The sequence below is a fragment of the Siniperca chuatsi genome, linkage group LG5 (genome assembly GCF_020085105.1).
Source record: "Siniperca chuatsi isolate FFG_IHB_CAS linkage group LG5, ASM2008510v1, whole genome shotgun sequence".
In the NCBI taxonomy this organism is placed as follows: Eukaryota; Metazoa; Chordata; class Actinopteri; order Centrarchiformes; family Sinipercidae; genus Siniperca; species Siniperca chuatsi.
In genome coordinates, this window is record NC_058046.1 from 13,689,074 (window position 1) to 13,706,273 (window position 17,200).

Consider the following 17,200-nt stretch of genomic DNA (forward strand, 5'->3'; position numbering starts at 1 on the left):
TGGAGCTGCTTGATCAGACCAGATATACAATAGGCGGGTCAAAAGCCACCAGAAAGAGATTTTAGTAGTTAATACTATGAGTAGGTCCGACCATTCCTCTTTCTGCAAATCGCCGCTCAATAGGGAGGGACCGGGCGCCGCGCTCAGCAGCTCATGACGTCAGCAGCAATCAGCGGTCGCTGGGCAGTAACTGTAGTTTCGAAAGGAACAAGCTACGATGGTCGTCATCAAGGAGTAGTAAGTGCGATTTTTCTGTCCAAACGGTTCTTTTTTGTGACATTTTTGAAACCCTGCATCGTTTAATAACGGATTCGGTTAGGCAGAGTCGTTTTTTCGGAAGTTGGACACTAATGAAAACTTTTCATCTTGTCTCAGTTGCCTGTGTCAGACACACGAGGGAGGGTGGGATTGCCCTGGCCTACCGGCTTCGACAGCGGTATGGCGCTGTGTGAGAACCGCTGTTATCCTACAGTTTCTCATATATTCACGTTAAGTAGTGTCTTCAACACGTCTATAGTTTGTGTTATGCGTACCGGCATTTGTGCTTTTAAGCTGTAATACTTTAACTGACTTGAGCTACGAATTAGCTCACGATTTGCTAATGCTAGCTAACCTAACGGTATAACATGAATGGGAAATCAACTAGCGTGCTAATTTTATCTTTGCAACAATGACACTTAAACTCGTGGCGGCGCCAGCTAATCTTACCCATGATAAGATACTTTGATTAATAGGCGAATTCGCTGGTTGTTTCTAGTGTCACAACTAGCTTGCTAGCGGTTAGTAGCAGTATTTAGGTTACCGTAACGCAAGCTAGCTGTTAGCTACCTGTGGCATGAAGTTGTATCAAGAGATGCTCATGTTGACATTAAAGCTATCATCTGTAACGTTATATATACAGATGTCAACCACAGCAGTAAACTAATCATAATCACACACAGAAACATGTCTAGCTTTCCACTGGGCTTTTGAAAACTTTTGCCAAAAGTGTGCCTGCTGGATCGGGAAATGTAAGGATTATAGTTTTTAACTTTAGTAAAGGAATTTGTGCATTTTTGTCAAGGCAGGACGACTATTATAAAATAATTTTTCCCAACTTGTCATAGCCACCCACCTTCATAATCATATTTGTCTTAGCGACGAGGTGCTGAACCCATAATTTTAACTTAATGTATCTTTGACCAACATGCTCTCTTTTAATGTGAGACTTAAATTTCTGTTCAATTTCTCGCCATTAAATAAAAATTATTCATTTAAAACCATAAGCTTTGCTCCTGTAGCACAGGAGCGTTACACCAGTCTAATAAATCAGATTAGAAGTTGTTGTAGTGTAATACAAACAGAAGCTTTATAGCTTAAGTATAAGCAATAAGACTGAACTCTAGAATGTAATCTAGACAAATACCAGCAACCTTTATTAAGCAGATCAGCAGAGTTTTAAAACAAGTTCCAGTTTTGATTAATGCCTTTCATTTTATTTGATACAGATTAGCATTGTGTAAAACCAAGTTACCACAGTGTCTTATTCCATGAATATTACACAGCACTGCATGGCCTTAATCCCCTACCTGTGTGGTAAGCAGAAAAAGACACTGAAATTAGCACAACCTGCACTAATGCAAGGGATGACTCACCAACTGTACATAGTGAAGGCAGATAGTGTTTACATGTATCCGCATCCATGTACTGTTGCTGCAGCAAATGCCTTGCATCCTTTAAAAAACATTACTCCACATTTACTCACTATCCTCCTGTCCAGTTCATTTTTCAAACTTAAGAACCATCATGATGTGTGCTGTGCCCCTGATTGTGTTGAAAGTCAACATCACTCATCACAAAGCCTTGCTTTGGAGTTGTCAGTGGCCTTGTCATAGCAGCCTAGAGAAGATAAAACATCATGTCACTGTAAAGATCAACCTCATTTCAACACAAGTTAATAATTAGTGTTAATTCTGGACAAAATGCAAATACTTATTGTTATGATTTGCCACAGCTCATAATCAACATTAAAGAGCACATGGCGATGGCATATTTTTTTTCTTTTGCACTGTGTGGTTAGTTGTCATTGATTGAAGCTTCACGTTCATCAGGGTAAATTATGCAATTGCTTTGGCCACAGCATGCCACACACTGAAGTAGAAGTCTGTTGAGGCATGAAGAAAAAAGTTGCAGTATACTTTAACCATGCAAAAAGTAAATACTATCTTTAACATTCGAATATATCTTATGTAATGAAGATTCTGATATTTTTTCTTTTTCAAACAGCTGTACCTTCTGTCACTGGTCTGTGCTGCACATTTGATATATTTGGCCCAAAATGGGTCATCGCTTACATTTTGCTTTGCTCCTCTTCCTCTCGCGCCTCTTTTCATTGGCGTTTTCTTCATCTCTTGACCATATCCAATCTCAGCTTTACTCAACTCTAACTGTTCCACTTTGGTTGAGTGATGGGTTCCTCTCATCTTGCTGAAGTCAGCAGCGTGTCGAACTAGGCAGAAAATTTTTTTACCTCAGGAAGAGGGACCACGACTGGCTTCCTGTTCTTTAGCAGTGAGCAGGTCTCTGCATTATGGAGGTTATTTCTAATGCCATGATAGCGTGGCTATGGCATTACTGCTTCTTCTGCAGTGGTTAATTTTTGCTTCATTATGTGTGGAGATTTGATTCATTTTTTAAAAAATTTTGAATGTGATATACATTTTGCACCATGGTCCAAACTAAGCAAATTGAATCATGTTTTTGGAGGTGATGTTATACTTAAGCTCATCTTTCACTTTAAAGTAAAGTTGTAGTGCTTCTGACAGAATTGCTTATTGAGCAGTGTGTTTAAGGAACATGTGTTGTGAATGTTACCACACTTCTCTCTCTTTTGCAGCCGTGTGGTTTTACCCTGTAGTGTTGAGGAGGTGAGTAATTAGTTTTAGTCTCCCTTATTATTATATTAACAAAATGAGTTATGTTGTGAATAACTGTATTTTTATTTTCATTTTAGAGCTTCTGGGTTCTGCCTAATTTCTTGTACTTTTCAGCTATGTCTTTCCTCATTATAAATGACAACAAACTAAGCTCAAGGGTAGTGACAGGAGCAGTCTATGCCAGTAAGTGCAGAAGATGTGAAATACTGGCCTTTTTCCCCTCTCCTACATCGCTATTGCAGCCTTAAAACTGGTCGACAGTCACTTTTAAATAAATATATATGAATGAATTGGTTCAATCATTATTTGTATGTTTGTTTCTGTTCCACTATAGTATTGACAAACCTCTTACTCTTAGACCCCAGTTCATTAGTTTTCTGTTAGTCTCACATGCAGTAGAACCTGAATCCCTTATTTGGGCTTAAAATGTGTCACAGAGTGGTGGTTTATAGGAATTACAACAAGTCTCTGTAATGCACCTATCTTTAAAAGATTTGCCTTATCCTCACAAAGAGTAAAGGCAGTGAATAATGAATGCACCACTATCTTTCAACATTTCCAGTGTTCGGCTTCTGGTTGGAAGTTAAGGCAACACAGTCTTATCCAAAAAAGCATCATTTGTAATTCTTGTGATTGTTTTACAAGAGCAGGATTGGCTCCTGTGTTTATGTCATGAATCCCAGACTCTCACTCTGCTGCCTTTATATGGTTATACAATCTCTTCGCAATTAGTGCCGCATTTTAAAGCTCATTCCAAATAATTATAAAAATAAGTGTTCTCTTTAGGGGAGATACACTAATAAGAGCTCTGGTAGCTGAAATATAAGCAAACATCCACCCTTCTGTTGCACCATCTGTTTAAACATCGTAACATGAGACTAGTTAATTTGGCCTGCAGCGTGTGGGATAAACTTAAAGTTTAAAATGCTAATTGACTGTCCAGATTATGGCTGCTCTTCATTGTATTTTGATTAGGAAAGACAGCAGCATTTAAAGGAGCATTTATAAAAACTTTTAAAAAAGACCCTTGCTCCCACACCACATGTCTGACACAAGCATATTTGACTATTGCATTCTACAGAAGTTTTTCTTGGCACGTTATATAATTCTGCAATCTATCGGAGTGACAGCAGGACAGTAACACATTTTACTAAGTTTATGTTGGCTTATTTGCTCAACTTTAAAACACAAATCAAGTGATAAATGCTGTGTGACTATAATCACAACATAAACATATGACACAGGGCTGTAACCTAACAGTGATTCCCAACCTGGGGTTTGGGACCTCACAAGAGGTCCACTGGCCTAAAACACTGAAACAAAAAAATTGCAAAGAAGAGAAAAACCTGTAGTACCCAGCAGTAATTCTGGTGATGATACACATGCAGCTTGTAATAAAAAATACTTACATTAGCTGAAATGCTATTTATAGTTGTTTACTGTTGCAGGCCATAATAATAAAATCAGGACATATTGTATACCTCATTGAACCTGAAGCATCAGCAAGTTAGTTTAGACCAGCTTTAATTTATTTTCTGGGTATACTGTAAGTGACTGATGTGTTGTTGTTTTTTTGTTTTTGTTTTTTTTTACAGTATCAAGTTGGACAGCTGTTCTCAGTGGCTGAAGCAAGTAAAAATGAGACTGGTGGTGGTGAGGGCATTGAGGTACTCAAGAATGAGCCCTATGAAAAAGATGGTGAGAAAGGACAGTATACACACAAAATCTACCACCTAAAGAGGTATGCACTAATTTATTTATTTTTACCTTTTTCATCAGATTATATGATTCCATAATTGCCTTCTTACAGTGTAATAGCACCCTGCTACCAGGCAGTGGCAGCGTAGTCTTTGTTTGTAAATATTTCAAGTTGTTCACTTTCCACCTGCACAATCTTTCCGCTAGCATCTCTGATAACTTAGGTAATATGTCTTCCTTCTCCCTCTCTCTACCCGTTCCCATCTTCTTTCCCCACCCTACAGTAAAGTCCCAGGATTTGTCAAGCTGTTAGCCCCTGAGGGCTCCTTGGTATTCCATGAAAAAGCCTGGAATGCCTACCCCTACTGCAAAACTAGTGAGTCCCCCTCCCAATATCACTTTACCTTTGCTCATAGTCCTCTCCATGGTTAAATACACTTGTGTTACTTGCATCACGTTTGTTTTATTTAATATTTTCATGTAATGGTGTCCCCGCCTCTTTTTTTCCTCATGCCTAACCTTGATCCAGTTGTGACGGTAGGTAGCCTTACATGGCTTTTGTTTTGTTGTATTTCTTAAATTAGCAAAATATTCCTTCAACTAAGTTTAAGGTGTCTCAGTATACTCAATTTACTTTCTGTACATTCAATTCTGTAATATCCTATCCCAACTCTTATAGAATGAGTATATGAAAGACAATTTCTTCATTAAGATTGAGACTTGGCACAAACCAGACCTTGGAACACAAGAAAATGTGAGCACCTCTGCATCTTATCAAGCAAATATACAGTTTGAACATCAGATTTGAGTTTGTATGCTGTGCTGACAATTTTTTTTTGTTTGGTTGTTCAGGTGCACCAACTAGACAGTTCCACGTGGCAGGATGTAACTGTTGTGCCCATTGACATCGCAGACAGAAGTCAAGTGTCTACTGCTGTAAGTAGAAACTTCTGGCACATTTCCAGTACAAGATAAAAACACAGTTTGGCGCCTTCATGTGGACAAGCCTGATCATTACCAAGCTATCTGCCAAACCCAATCCACTTTACAAAAGATTATTGATTTATTTTTTATGAGCAGTAATCTTATCGTTTCATTTACGTTTCAGCATATTTTTAAAAAGTAATTTTCTTTACAGACACAGGAACTTTAATTTCAGTGTTGGTGGATTTCAGAAGAAATGGTTACAAGTATGGGTGGGACGATAAGAAATTTGGGAGAATTAATAGATAGGAACAGAATAACTGATAGACATAGTTATTGTCAAATTTGAAATTGTGTATACTGTACAGATCAGCATTCAATTATGTCTGTGTTGATCAGTTATTTTTGTAGTCTATATGTCAGAAAACAAGGCCAAAAGCTCATCACAAATTCTCAGAGCCTAGGGTGATGTCATCCAATTGCTGATTTTCTTCAGAACATTTAAAAAACCCAAAGAGATTTTATTTATAATGATTTGAAATGGAAAAACCTGCAAATCATCACATTAGAGAAGCGGAAATCTACAAATGGTTGACATTTTTATTTGAAAAATTACTTGCAAGTTAGCAATATTTAAATTGTTGTTGATTAATACACTCTTGATCGACTGATTGGTTGATTAATTGACTAATTGTTCCATCCCTACTTTCCACCTTTTGCTGCACTAGAACAAAAAAGAAGTGAGCAAAATTAAACTTCCTAAGCAATGTGGAATAATTTTTATCTAGCCTTTGAACCCACACATCGAACAGTGCTTGAACACTTCTAGGTACTTCTTGTATCTAGTTGTGTTAGTGGAATGAGTGGATCCAAGGCTGGAAATGTATTTTAGTAAACTGTTACCAGAAGATGAAATACCATGTCTGGCTGAAAGTGGATGACAAGAACATTTTTCATGTTAGATGGGTAGAGTGGATTGATTTAATCATTTCATTATGTTTTGAATAAATGTGAATTATCTAATGCTCTAATTATCTATTTGGTCTCCATTTGACATAAGCATCACCAACTTTAAATCTTTGCATTTAAAAACTATACACACCATTTGAGCATCCTAAGATTGCCTCAATAATATTTCAAAATATAAATATGAGTTTTTCATACTCTGCTTGGAATCTCTAAAATCTCATTTGAAGATGTTACACATCATTGCTGTTATTTGACATCACATTGCCTCATTTCACTGTGTGTGTATGCGTATGTGTGGCTATTTGGCTGAGAAGCATCAGTTTTTGTGTGTGTACATGTTTGTTTGTGGTGGGTAGTTAACGAGGCGGAGGTGTTTGCCTTGCTAGAGGAGTGTGTTGTGTCTGAGGACCCTATCAGCCCTCTGCCTCAGGCATGGCTGCAGGGCCTGGGGCGTACCGCCAGCACAGATGAGTTTGTTAGTGTAATTAATGCTCACAGTGCTTCGTATGCCGGAACTTGACAAATACACACACCACGCAAACACACTCGCACTCTAACACACACTCTTTTTTACTTGAGGAGTAGCTCCTTTTCGTCTACCACGGCATATCGATTCACAGACCTCATTAGTGTAGCACAGTGTATTGTTAAAGTGACGGAGCTCTCAGCATTAAAACAGCCAAATTATTGTGTGTGTAAGGGTGGGTTTCTATCTCTTTCCACACGTTTGGCACCCTCCTGTTGGCCGATAGCCCTGAAAAGTAGTTTTTAGCTGCAGGCGCATCATGATTTATTTAAAATTGCTGGGCCCTTGAGCTGTTGATAATTTGAAAGCCATTTCATTTATTTGTATTACTATTTTTCTTGCCTGTTTTATGAAGTCAACTTTGTCATGTTTGTCATGTGCTTATGTGCTTGGCATATGAGCTCCGTATCGCTCAGTATTTTTCTATATGCTATAAAAATCTTTTTGCCATGGGACCAAGATCCTCCTGTGCAATGGTGAATAAGTGTTAGTTCACTAAAATGGGTTTGGTAGGCCAAGACTGTATGTATGTATTTATGTACGGACGTATGTATGCATCTATGTATGTATGTGAATGATAGGGAGTGCTGTCGCCATTAGAGCAACTATACTTAGGCACACACATACTTGGATGTGCAGCAACACACGCTCTCATCAGCACACATGCAGGTAAATGCAAGCACATTTGCTCATATGAACTGGCACCAATGTCACCCTAATTGAACAGATGTTGCTGGTGGCATCAACGCCCCATAGACAGTCTTTTATCTCCGAGCCACTTAAGGCTGAGTTGTGCTCTGTTCTTGCTGCATGACATTATCTCTGGGGGGTGGCGGATTTTGGAGAATGAGTGCGGTACTCTTTGGCCTTTCAGTGGCAGCGACTGCTGTGCTGCTTAGTTTAGAGCACAGTGAGTGTAGTGTAGGACAAACACGCCACCAATACCGTAATCTACTGAATGCCATAATGAAATGAAAGTTTCTTTTGTTTTGTGCTTTGTTTTTAGAGCAGTATAATGAAAATGTTTATATCTTAACATTTATATCTTTACATTTTTACTTCTCAGTTTATGGTGTAGCAGTATTCATGTATTAAAATTTGAGCTCAGCTTGTTGAACATTTTGTGTCAGCTAAATATAATGTGCTATGTATTGTATTAATTATATAAATTGTTCTCACTGTAGGACTACAAGCCAGATGAGGATCCTGCCAAGTTCAAGTCAGTTAAGACCGGCAGAGGACCCCTTGGGCCCACCTGGAAGGTAATGCTGTTGTGAGCTGTGGAAATTAGATATATCACATTCACATACAAATGCCAATTATTGTCACAGGAGACTAAACAAAGATTCAACCCATGTTTGACCCTGTATACCGACAGACTATTTGAAGGGGGTATGTACCTGGTCATTGTCATTCACACAAGACCTGGATCCACAGCTGTAGTTTCATATATTTCGCTGCTTTAATTGCAAGACCTTGCATAATTCTGTGCAGAAAATTTCCAAGGCACTAAATAAAGTAAGGTAGATCATAATAAAATGGAAAGAATATGGAACATCTGTAAATCTGTCTAGAGCAGAGTGTGCTCCCCACAGAGAGGCCTATGCCAACTCTGAAGAAGCTACGGGGTTCAACTGCTGGTATAGGAGACACTATGCATACAACAGTTGTTGGAGAAACCCACAACAAACTAAAAGCCACTGTTGAAAACAAAACACATGACATTTTGGCTAGTGTTGCCAGAGGGTATGTTGGAGCTTTTTGTGTGGTGTTAGTGGTGGCAGCGTTATGCTGTGAAGTTGCTTCTCTGCTGCAGGTCTTGGAAGGCTTATGAAGATAAGAGGGTAAAATGAATGCAGCAAAAAACATGGAAATCCTTGAGGAAAACCTGCTGCACTCTGCAAGAGAACTGCTCCTTGGGAGAAGATTTATTTTCCAGCAAGACAACAACCCCAAAAATAAAGCCAAAGATACCAGGAAATGCCTAAAAACAACAATGTTCATGTCCTAAAGTTACAGAGTCCAGACCTCAATCCAATCAAGAATTTGTGGCTGGACTTGGAAAAATCCTTTTCCTTCATGGTCCCTTTCCAACTTGACAGAGCGCAAACAGAAGAATGGAGAGAAATTGCAGTGTCCAGATGTGCAAAGCTGATGCCGACCTATTCATGTAGACCCACGGCTGTAGACTTGAAACAAAGATACCACTACTAAATTTGACATGAAGGGGGCGAATATTTACATCATTAGTATGTGTTTTTATATTTTTTGATATAATTTAGATCGATTTTTGTAGTTTTTTTTTTTGTTTTGTTTTTTTCTTCTCTTCTTCTTGTTCCACACTAGCACCATTGCCTTTAATAATCAGAATAGCTCTGTGTACAGGAGAGCACAGAGCTGGAGGAAGGCTAGCGTGGGGTCAGCAGAACTGTAGGGCTGTGATTTGATGAAGACAAATCACCTCTTTCTCAGCTCTAATTGGATGTAATAGAAATTTCTAGTCACCAGTTCAGATAAAGGTTCTACTCTGAGCTCGGTCTGCCAGATTTTGTGTGTGACGGCAGACGAAGACAGAAATGGGAAAGAGAGTGTGAATGGACATTGATTCTAAATTTGACAAGCAGCAATTCTGTATAAAGTACTTCTGATATAAAGTAATAAGTCCATAAGACGGAGCTCATCCACACAGAGAAACTTTGTCAGGAGTTTTGTTGCTTTCCCCTCTAAACCCTGCCATACTCTGCGGCCTCACAAACTGGTCCTGCTCACTGTTAGAGCTCTGAGAATTTCTTTTCTGCAGTGGGGCCCTCAAAGTTCACCATGGGAAACTTTCCTCTGCTTCAAGAATTTTCACAGAACAAAGGCAGCCAAACAGCTTTAAAAAGTATGAATAAAGAAGCAAAACTTTTTATTTTGTGTTTTTAATTAGATCACTTTCCCGTCCGCTGTGGACATGGAAAAAGACTGTTTTTGAAAAGGTGAAAAAAGGGAGTTATGTGACAACAGAGGCACAATTTCTGCCAGCTTCTCACAGCAATAAAACTCTTGTCTATCTCTGCATGCACACATGCTTGCATATCGGTACCCTTTGTATTTCTGAAAACTTCTGCTCCTTTGAGTGGGGCACAGAGAGGGAGAGAAGAAATGTCACCGTAAGTGTTTTGATGTAGAATCTGTTTCATGTGAAGTTCTCCTTTAGCGATGACAACTTTTCTAAACCCACTGCAAATTTAGAAATGTTTCTCATTTCCCCTCCCTCGCTCTCCTCCATGATCGTAGCATCAAAAGGCAGTGGGATGAGGGTGATTGAGGCGGGTCTGTGGCATTTTCTCTTGGAATGCCGAGCCAGAATGAAGTGATTAATTAAACAGGTGTTCTCGGAGGGAGAGTATGTGTGTTCTGGGGGCGAGCAGGTCCTAGGTGTTAATAATGTAACCAGCTTTGCACCGCGACGCCCTTATCGGAGTTTATCCACTTTGCTCTGCCCCAACCCCCCCCCCCCCCCTCCTTTTCTTCTCTTCTTCAGAGGGAGGCAGAGTGCAAGCAGCAGATGGATTTAGAAATTGTGTTGTAGATTAGGGCACTTTTATCTGTGCACAGCACATCTTCATATTGATAATTATTTCAGCAAGCTCCATACCCAAAGCATTATGTATTAATGATTTTTAGCTTTGAATGCAGCCAAGATTAGTCTAAAATAATATTCTCTCAGCCTTCTGCTGTTTTTACGATTATTCTCTCATTGGAAAGTTTCTGTCAAGTTTTTACTGCGTTATTTATTCTGATACTGCGCTTTAGAAAGTGATGGGTTGTGTAAGTCTTATCATTCTTTTGGTGTTCTTCTAACAGAAAGAGCTGGTTAATAAGACTGACTGCCCAAGGATGTGTGCCTACAAACTGGTCACAGTCAAGTTCAAGTGGTGGGGCCTGCAGACCAAAGTGGAGAACTTCATCCATGAGGTTAGAGTGACATGTTTACACATCGTCGCTTATCTTGGCAGTGGAAAACATTTCAGTGCATTAAACGTGGTTTTCGTAATGTCATTTTCTTTTACATACATTTTCTATATTGTGAATATATATCTTTTAAAGAATACTCTTTAATATTGTGATGTTGATTTCAACCATATCACCCAGCCCTAACCAAGACTACCTCTGTCTCCCTCAGCAAGAGAAGAGGATCTTCACTAACTTCCACCGCCAGCTCTTCTGTTGGATTGATAAGTGGGTGGAGCTGACTATGGATGATATCCGGCAGATGGAGGCAGAGACACAGAGGGAGCTGGACGAGGTGAGTGCAGAAGTCAAAATAACCCATAATTAAAAGTGAACTTTGTACATATGATGTACACATCGGTCAATGATGGGCTTTGTGCACAGAGTTGTCTCCAACCACTGAGTGTACAGTCTCTGGCGTGCGGCACAAGTCTAATTTTTTATTCTGGTGAAGTGTCTTCCAGCCACTAGACATTAGATTAGTTGAATAGACATGGTGTATGCTAGCATGATAAAACAGGAAGCCTGCTGGAAGAAATTTTGTGGCATAACCCCGTTTTTAAGTTGTGCTAGAAATCTTGAAGTTTTTTTACCTTTTTATTGCCGTACATATGAACTCAAATTCTCCTGATTTAGCAGATCAAAAATTAACAGCCATTTTCTTTCAACCAATTAATTTCTTAGCTTAGTGCTTGCATTTGCCATTTTATAGTATGAATATTAATTTTTGCCATTTTCACCACTGCATTTGTTTGCACAATCCTCATGATTTGTTGTCCATTGAAAATGTACCTTCTAATCCTTTAAAATATTTGGAATTTATGTGTTAAACCATAACTTTGTATTGACTATGCTTGTACTGCTAATAATATTTATCATTACTTCCTAATAGATTTATTTTTTTTCATACTTTGCAACCCAAATGAAAACATTTGGTGGATAGCAGAAAGTGAATTTTTGTTCTAAAACATGTATCATGTGCATTTGTGTGCTTTTTCATATCCTGATCACAATAACTACTGCGCTGATAAAATATGGAGTATTCAGAATATTGAAATGGAAGAGAGGGATATTGATATCGACATCGACCGTTTTCCTAATTAACACCAATGTATCACTGGCATCCCAAAGAGTAACATAACCATTTAGCATGCTTTTCTCTGTTGACATTTTGCCATACATACATATATTACTTCCTTGACCCCCTTTGTATTTCAGAATAAATTTTGGGATGCATAATTAACAACTGAAAGGAACAAACATTTTATAAAAATTTAGCTGCCCCCACAGCCTTCTTAATCCTTTTCTACCTTTTCTGTGATTTACTGTATTTTCATTTGTGTCCAGATGCGTAAGCAGGGGTCTGTGCGAGGTACAAAGGCTGCAGACAAGTAGTCAGGCCAGCTATAGGTCTGAGTTTTGCTGTGTAAGTTCTCACTAGTAGAGGCCAGTCTCTAAGATGCTTTCTCTGCTCCCTGTGGGGTTTCTCTGTTGCTGCACACCTATGCTGCGTTCACTCTGTACTCTTCGGTGTTGTGAAAGGGCTTTTAGTCCACTTTGTCTAATTGTGCCTGTCTGTGTATGGTTTCACATGCAACTCCATAACTCACTCTGAATTAGTTAATCAATAACACCAGATTTCAGAGAAATATGACGTATGTGCTAGGTCGTTGGGTGATTCGCTGACCCAGTGAAAATCTCCTACCATGGTTTACATGAGTGCGTGTTGTGTATGTGTACACACTTGTGTATGCAAGTGCCAAGTTGTCCTCAGGATATATCCAGACATCTGGGCAAACTTTCCTCAGAATCACACATGCTATTTTTTAAGAGGTGGCTAGCAGTTAAAGACATACACAGAAGGCCTGCTCAAGACTAGTACCTGCAAACTAGAACCTAGAGGAATACAAGGAAGAGAAGAAAAACAGTTTTAAATCAGTCTTTAATTTCTGTCAATCACATTCTCTGTAAAACCTTACCACTGGTTTGCTCTTTGAACTACTCTAAATATCAGTCTGGGAGCTTTGGCCGTACAAGGAGTAAAAGGGAGGAATCTGGGTTGGACTGACCAAAGTGGGCCAGACTCAAACATTCCTGGCTTACTACCAACATACAGCATTTTGTTCTTAGCGCCTCCCCCACACACACACACACACACACACATCTCGCCTAATTCACCATGTGTTTCCCATTTTGCCTTGGAGTAAGTAAATGGGCGGGTGCCATCAAAGAGGGCTGTGGTGAGGAGGCATGAACCTCCAGGCTCAAGGGTTAGCAGGGTCACAGTTGGACTGTATGGCACGACGCAGTGGGATGGTGGCCAAAGCCTGCATACAGACACTGCCATTCAGGTTCTTGACAAGACTGCACTGGTCTACTACACTTTTTTTGTACACTGGTCGGGTGCTGTTAGTGTAGAAGGGGAGGCATGAGAGAACGAAAAGGCAAGAAAGGGAAGGGGGGGGGCTGGCTTCAAGATGGCTCCTTTTTCCTCATTAACATACAAATGGAATTCTGCAGTTGAGAAGAAGTCTGTGCTGTGATTGAGAAAAAAGGGAGGGAGGATGGGGGGGAAAGGTTGGAGAAGTGGGAGGGTGAATCCTCATGCCATTTCATCAGATCTGTCTATTCCTCTGTTTAGAGCCACTGTTAGTTTGAACTGTTCCATTAAGGTGTTCGGCTATCTGATTCTAACACTAATTGACTTTCCAAAGCCATCAGCCTCAGGGTGGGAGAATTTGAAAGTGATGCTCTTATCTACCTAGAAGACAAACAAGGGGCTTGATAGTGACTGTTGGAGCAGATTTTTAAGCAAAGGCGAAAGATTTCAGTTTGCTAAAGGACATTTGTTGTATTTTTAATGGTGTATGATGCAAGAAGTAAAACCCAAAGTCATACCTAATGAATAAAAATTAGTCTAAACCTATGCACAGTAACCAGCAACCATTCTTGAAGGGTTCCACTGAATGCAAGCATCCACTAAACCTGCTCTCACCTGTTTAGCTGGTGTTTATTTTCCTCCTTTTTCCCCACAGCTTCGCAAACAGGGTGAAATACGAGGAACCAGTGCTGCAGACGAATGAAAAGGCAAAGGACTTTAAACACCCACAATGACGGCAGCGATGGAGACTGCTAAGAGGGCTCCTTTGGTGCCACTTTTTACCTGAACTGATTCAGGCTGTGGAGGAGGGGGCTCTGCTACCTACAATCAATAGAGCAGATCCATGACTTGCACCCAATCATAGACATTCTATACACTGAGGATTTGATTTCTAGAAACCGACACGATCCTAGCTGATAAGACTCTGGTTAATTTTGATCTCCTTGGCAGAGGAAGGTCAGCTATCAGCATCATGTTATTGACAAGACTTAGCCTTCTGGAGAGAGATGAAGAGGAGCTACTTGCAGTAGAGATACATTTTTACAAAAGCAAATTCATTGGCTTGATTCCTCAGTGGCAGGTGTTGGACCAAATGTTTCCTCTGTATTAGTTTGATTTTCCTTTGTTGTTAAAGTTGTCTCCAAAACATTCCTTTCAAGATGATGCCCTGTCTGACCCCTTTTCGTCTCCTCCTTGGTTTTAACTGTACACACTGGCTCAGTGGTTTGCATTCCCCGGCATGAGTCTGTCTGTTTGTCATACTCATGTTCCTTCCTGCCACAGCCTCCATTAAGAGATTACTAACACCCTTGGCGCCTTGGCCCATTGTAATCTTTCCCCCATCACCCCACCTCACCCAAAGCACTGCATCTTATTAACACTCACTGACAATCATGCCCGTACAGGTATTCATTCTCACTCTCATACGGATTTAATAAAAACCCACACACACCTGCATTTCACACATATACATCGCGCACATGAGGATAAACATGTGAATTCATTCTCAAACATAAACACACTCACAGGTGTGGATGCCTTTGCGGTGACTGATTTCTTAAAAGCTCAAGTTGGGCAGATCCATGCACGCTTGTTCAGCTAAAGGATGTTACTTTTGAAGCGTTTACAGTTCTCACTCCCTATGCCCCCTCACACACTCCCTATTCTGAAGATGTTCACACATGACATACAACACAGCATTCACCTCCCTAACAGATGTCCCCAGAGAAAAACTGCACTGAAAAACAGCCACAGATGGTGCTACACCCCTCCAGCCTCTGTCACAAGCCAAACTGCACTGCACTGCTCGCCCCACCTCACCCAGCCCACCCCTGAGGCCTGTCTCACTCATCTGGTTCTCCGAGGTAGACCCTTTCCAAAAGGCCTCTTCTTCTGCTTCATTTTAGGTGTGTTTACAGCTCCATAACACCAGTGCCCAGTGGACACCAGCACCACACACTATTTGCCTTAATCTCCCGACCATTATACCTATTGTACCTCTGCTGCCAGCTATTGCTCTAGCTACCTCCTTTGTTTCTGACTGGCAATTTTCCTAATGCCTAAAGCTAAGCACTAGCTATTAGCTGCTACTTGTTAGGAGTAAATCATGGCAGACAGAGCTTTATGAGCAAAGTTGTTTGTGATGACTCTTTATTTTCTTCAGGGAATTGTCTGTGATTCTCTTTGTTTCCTGATATGTGTCACAGCACCTGAGCAAGTGCAATTCCTTCAGCAAGCAAAAATGTGTAAGTTGCAGCCAGAACAGCCTGTACACTGTTGTTGCTGCAAACGGCTGCAGATTTACATCTTTTCCTCAGATCAGCTGTTTGATGGATATGCCATATTAATGACTCTTGACTTTTCAGCTCCATAGTGCACTTTCTCCCATTAGGTTTCAGAATCATGTGGCACTGTCCTGCAGTGTTGATCATCACTAGTGTTACATACATATATAGTACAAGTGGTTTCCTCATTTGATCCTTCTGTGAGTTTGTGTTTTCTGTGGTGTGTCAGTCTTAAATTGTGCAACAGGATTTGGAGGTTTGTTTTTAGAGATTTTTCTAAAAACACAACTAAAGACACAACTGTAATGAAATACTATGGGTTCAAAGATCCTAATGTTTTTATTTTCTGTATGAGGGAATGTGATCACTTCCTCAATGGGTTATTGGCTTGTCCAAAGAGTCTGAATGGATTTCTGATATGTTTACATGAATTCAGCAATGGTAGGCTGGTAATATAGGAAAATTGGGAAGCAATTGTCTGAGGCATAATTTTTCATAACAACAAAATCTTCTCAGGTGAACAATACAACACGAGGATCTTTTTGAGATTGTTGCCCATCACTTGCCCTAAACAACTGACTTCCTTTCATGATACCATATCCTTTTCTGTGGGACATTTGTTGTTGTAATATACTGTAGCCTTTTCTGTTCTATCACAGTATATGAGACAGCCAGTTGGTCTTTGTTACTGTACTGGAATTGTATGCATGTCTCTGAGTGAAAAAGTGTGAAACAATTGGTCTTCAGTATAATCAATGTTTCCAAGTCTATTTTAATGATTCCTGCTGTCTGTTTGATAGAGAACCATGTGACTAAAGAGAACAACCTAAATCAATGGTTTACCATCTGTCAAGACAGTGATATGGGGGAGAGGAAGTATTCACAAAGCAACTGTACAGTCTTATCCTAATTTATGAAATCTACAACTGTTTAAATTCTGAACTGCTACTTGCTTTTAAATGTTTTTGATCAGCTTTTGAAATTCAGGGGACATGGTAGTGAATGTATGACATTTTGTGCCTTTTCATTCTGTAGATCTTTTTGTGTGTCATTAAGTCTACATATTGTATCTAAATATCAAATAAATTTTGTCTGGAAAATAAATTTCAGATTGTGCTTCTGTTGTCTGATTGTACACAGGTGGTTGTTGGAGATTGTAGGCATAACCTAAGGGGATGTGATCAGACTCATGTTTCCTTTAGACCAATGGTCATGCTTATAGGTTGGCTGAAGAGATCTGTCAGTGTCCTTGTTTTTCCCCTTGTGAAACCTTGGACCAATTGATGGCAATAGCAAGCCCATAGATGTACATACTTGCTTGGGATGCAGTCTTCACAACATTTACAGCTTTTAAACCACTGTCTCCTAACTCAGTATAGATCACTGTCTTTTGAATAATAATAGATTTTCATTGAAGATGTTGGTAGAGCTTCATCTTGATTTCATTTTAAGTAGCTTATGAGGGCTGAGGCTTGACTAAAAGTATTCCTTCTCTACTGTAAAATGC

At 39.7% G+C, this 17,200-nt stretch overlaps 1 protein-coding gene across 6 annotated transcripts; it reads left to right on the forward strand.

Annotated features, from left to right (window-relative positions):
* Nucleotides 1-90: 90 nt before the first annotated feature.
* On the forward strand, nucleotides 91-16,797 carry LOC122876659 (phosphatidylinositol transfer protein beta isoform). Of its 6 annotated transcripts, none has more exons than XM_044197262.1 (12): nucleotides 91-237; nucleotides 2,876-2,906; nucleotides 4,511-4,656; nucleotides 4,898-4,989; nucleotides 5,143-5,150; nucleotides 5,293-5,367; nucleotides 5,466-5,549; nucleotides 8,217-8,294; nucleotides 10,882-10,992; nucleotides 11,201-11,323; nucleotides 12,376-12,454; nucleotides 14,064-14,202. In XM_044197262.1, exons 1-11 carry the CDS (start codon nucleotides 218-220, stop codon nucleotides 12,421-12,423), a joined length of 816 nt encoding a protein of 271 aa, XP_044053197.1. In that variant the 5' UTR covers nucleotides 91-217; the 3' UTR covers nucleotides 12,424-12,454; nucleotides 14,064-14,202. The 6 variants fall into 6 exon arrangements, with proteins under 6 accessions (XP_044053197.1, XP_044053196.1, XP_044053195.1 ...); XM_044197259.1 differs by lacking the exon at nucleotides 91-237 and adding an exon at nucleotides 336-436; XM_044197261.1 differs by lacking the exon at nucleotides 12,376-12,454 and having other exon boundaries at nucleotides 93-237; nucleotides 14,064-16,797.
* The last annotated feature ends 403 nt before the right edge of the window (nucleotides 16,798-17,200 follow it).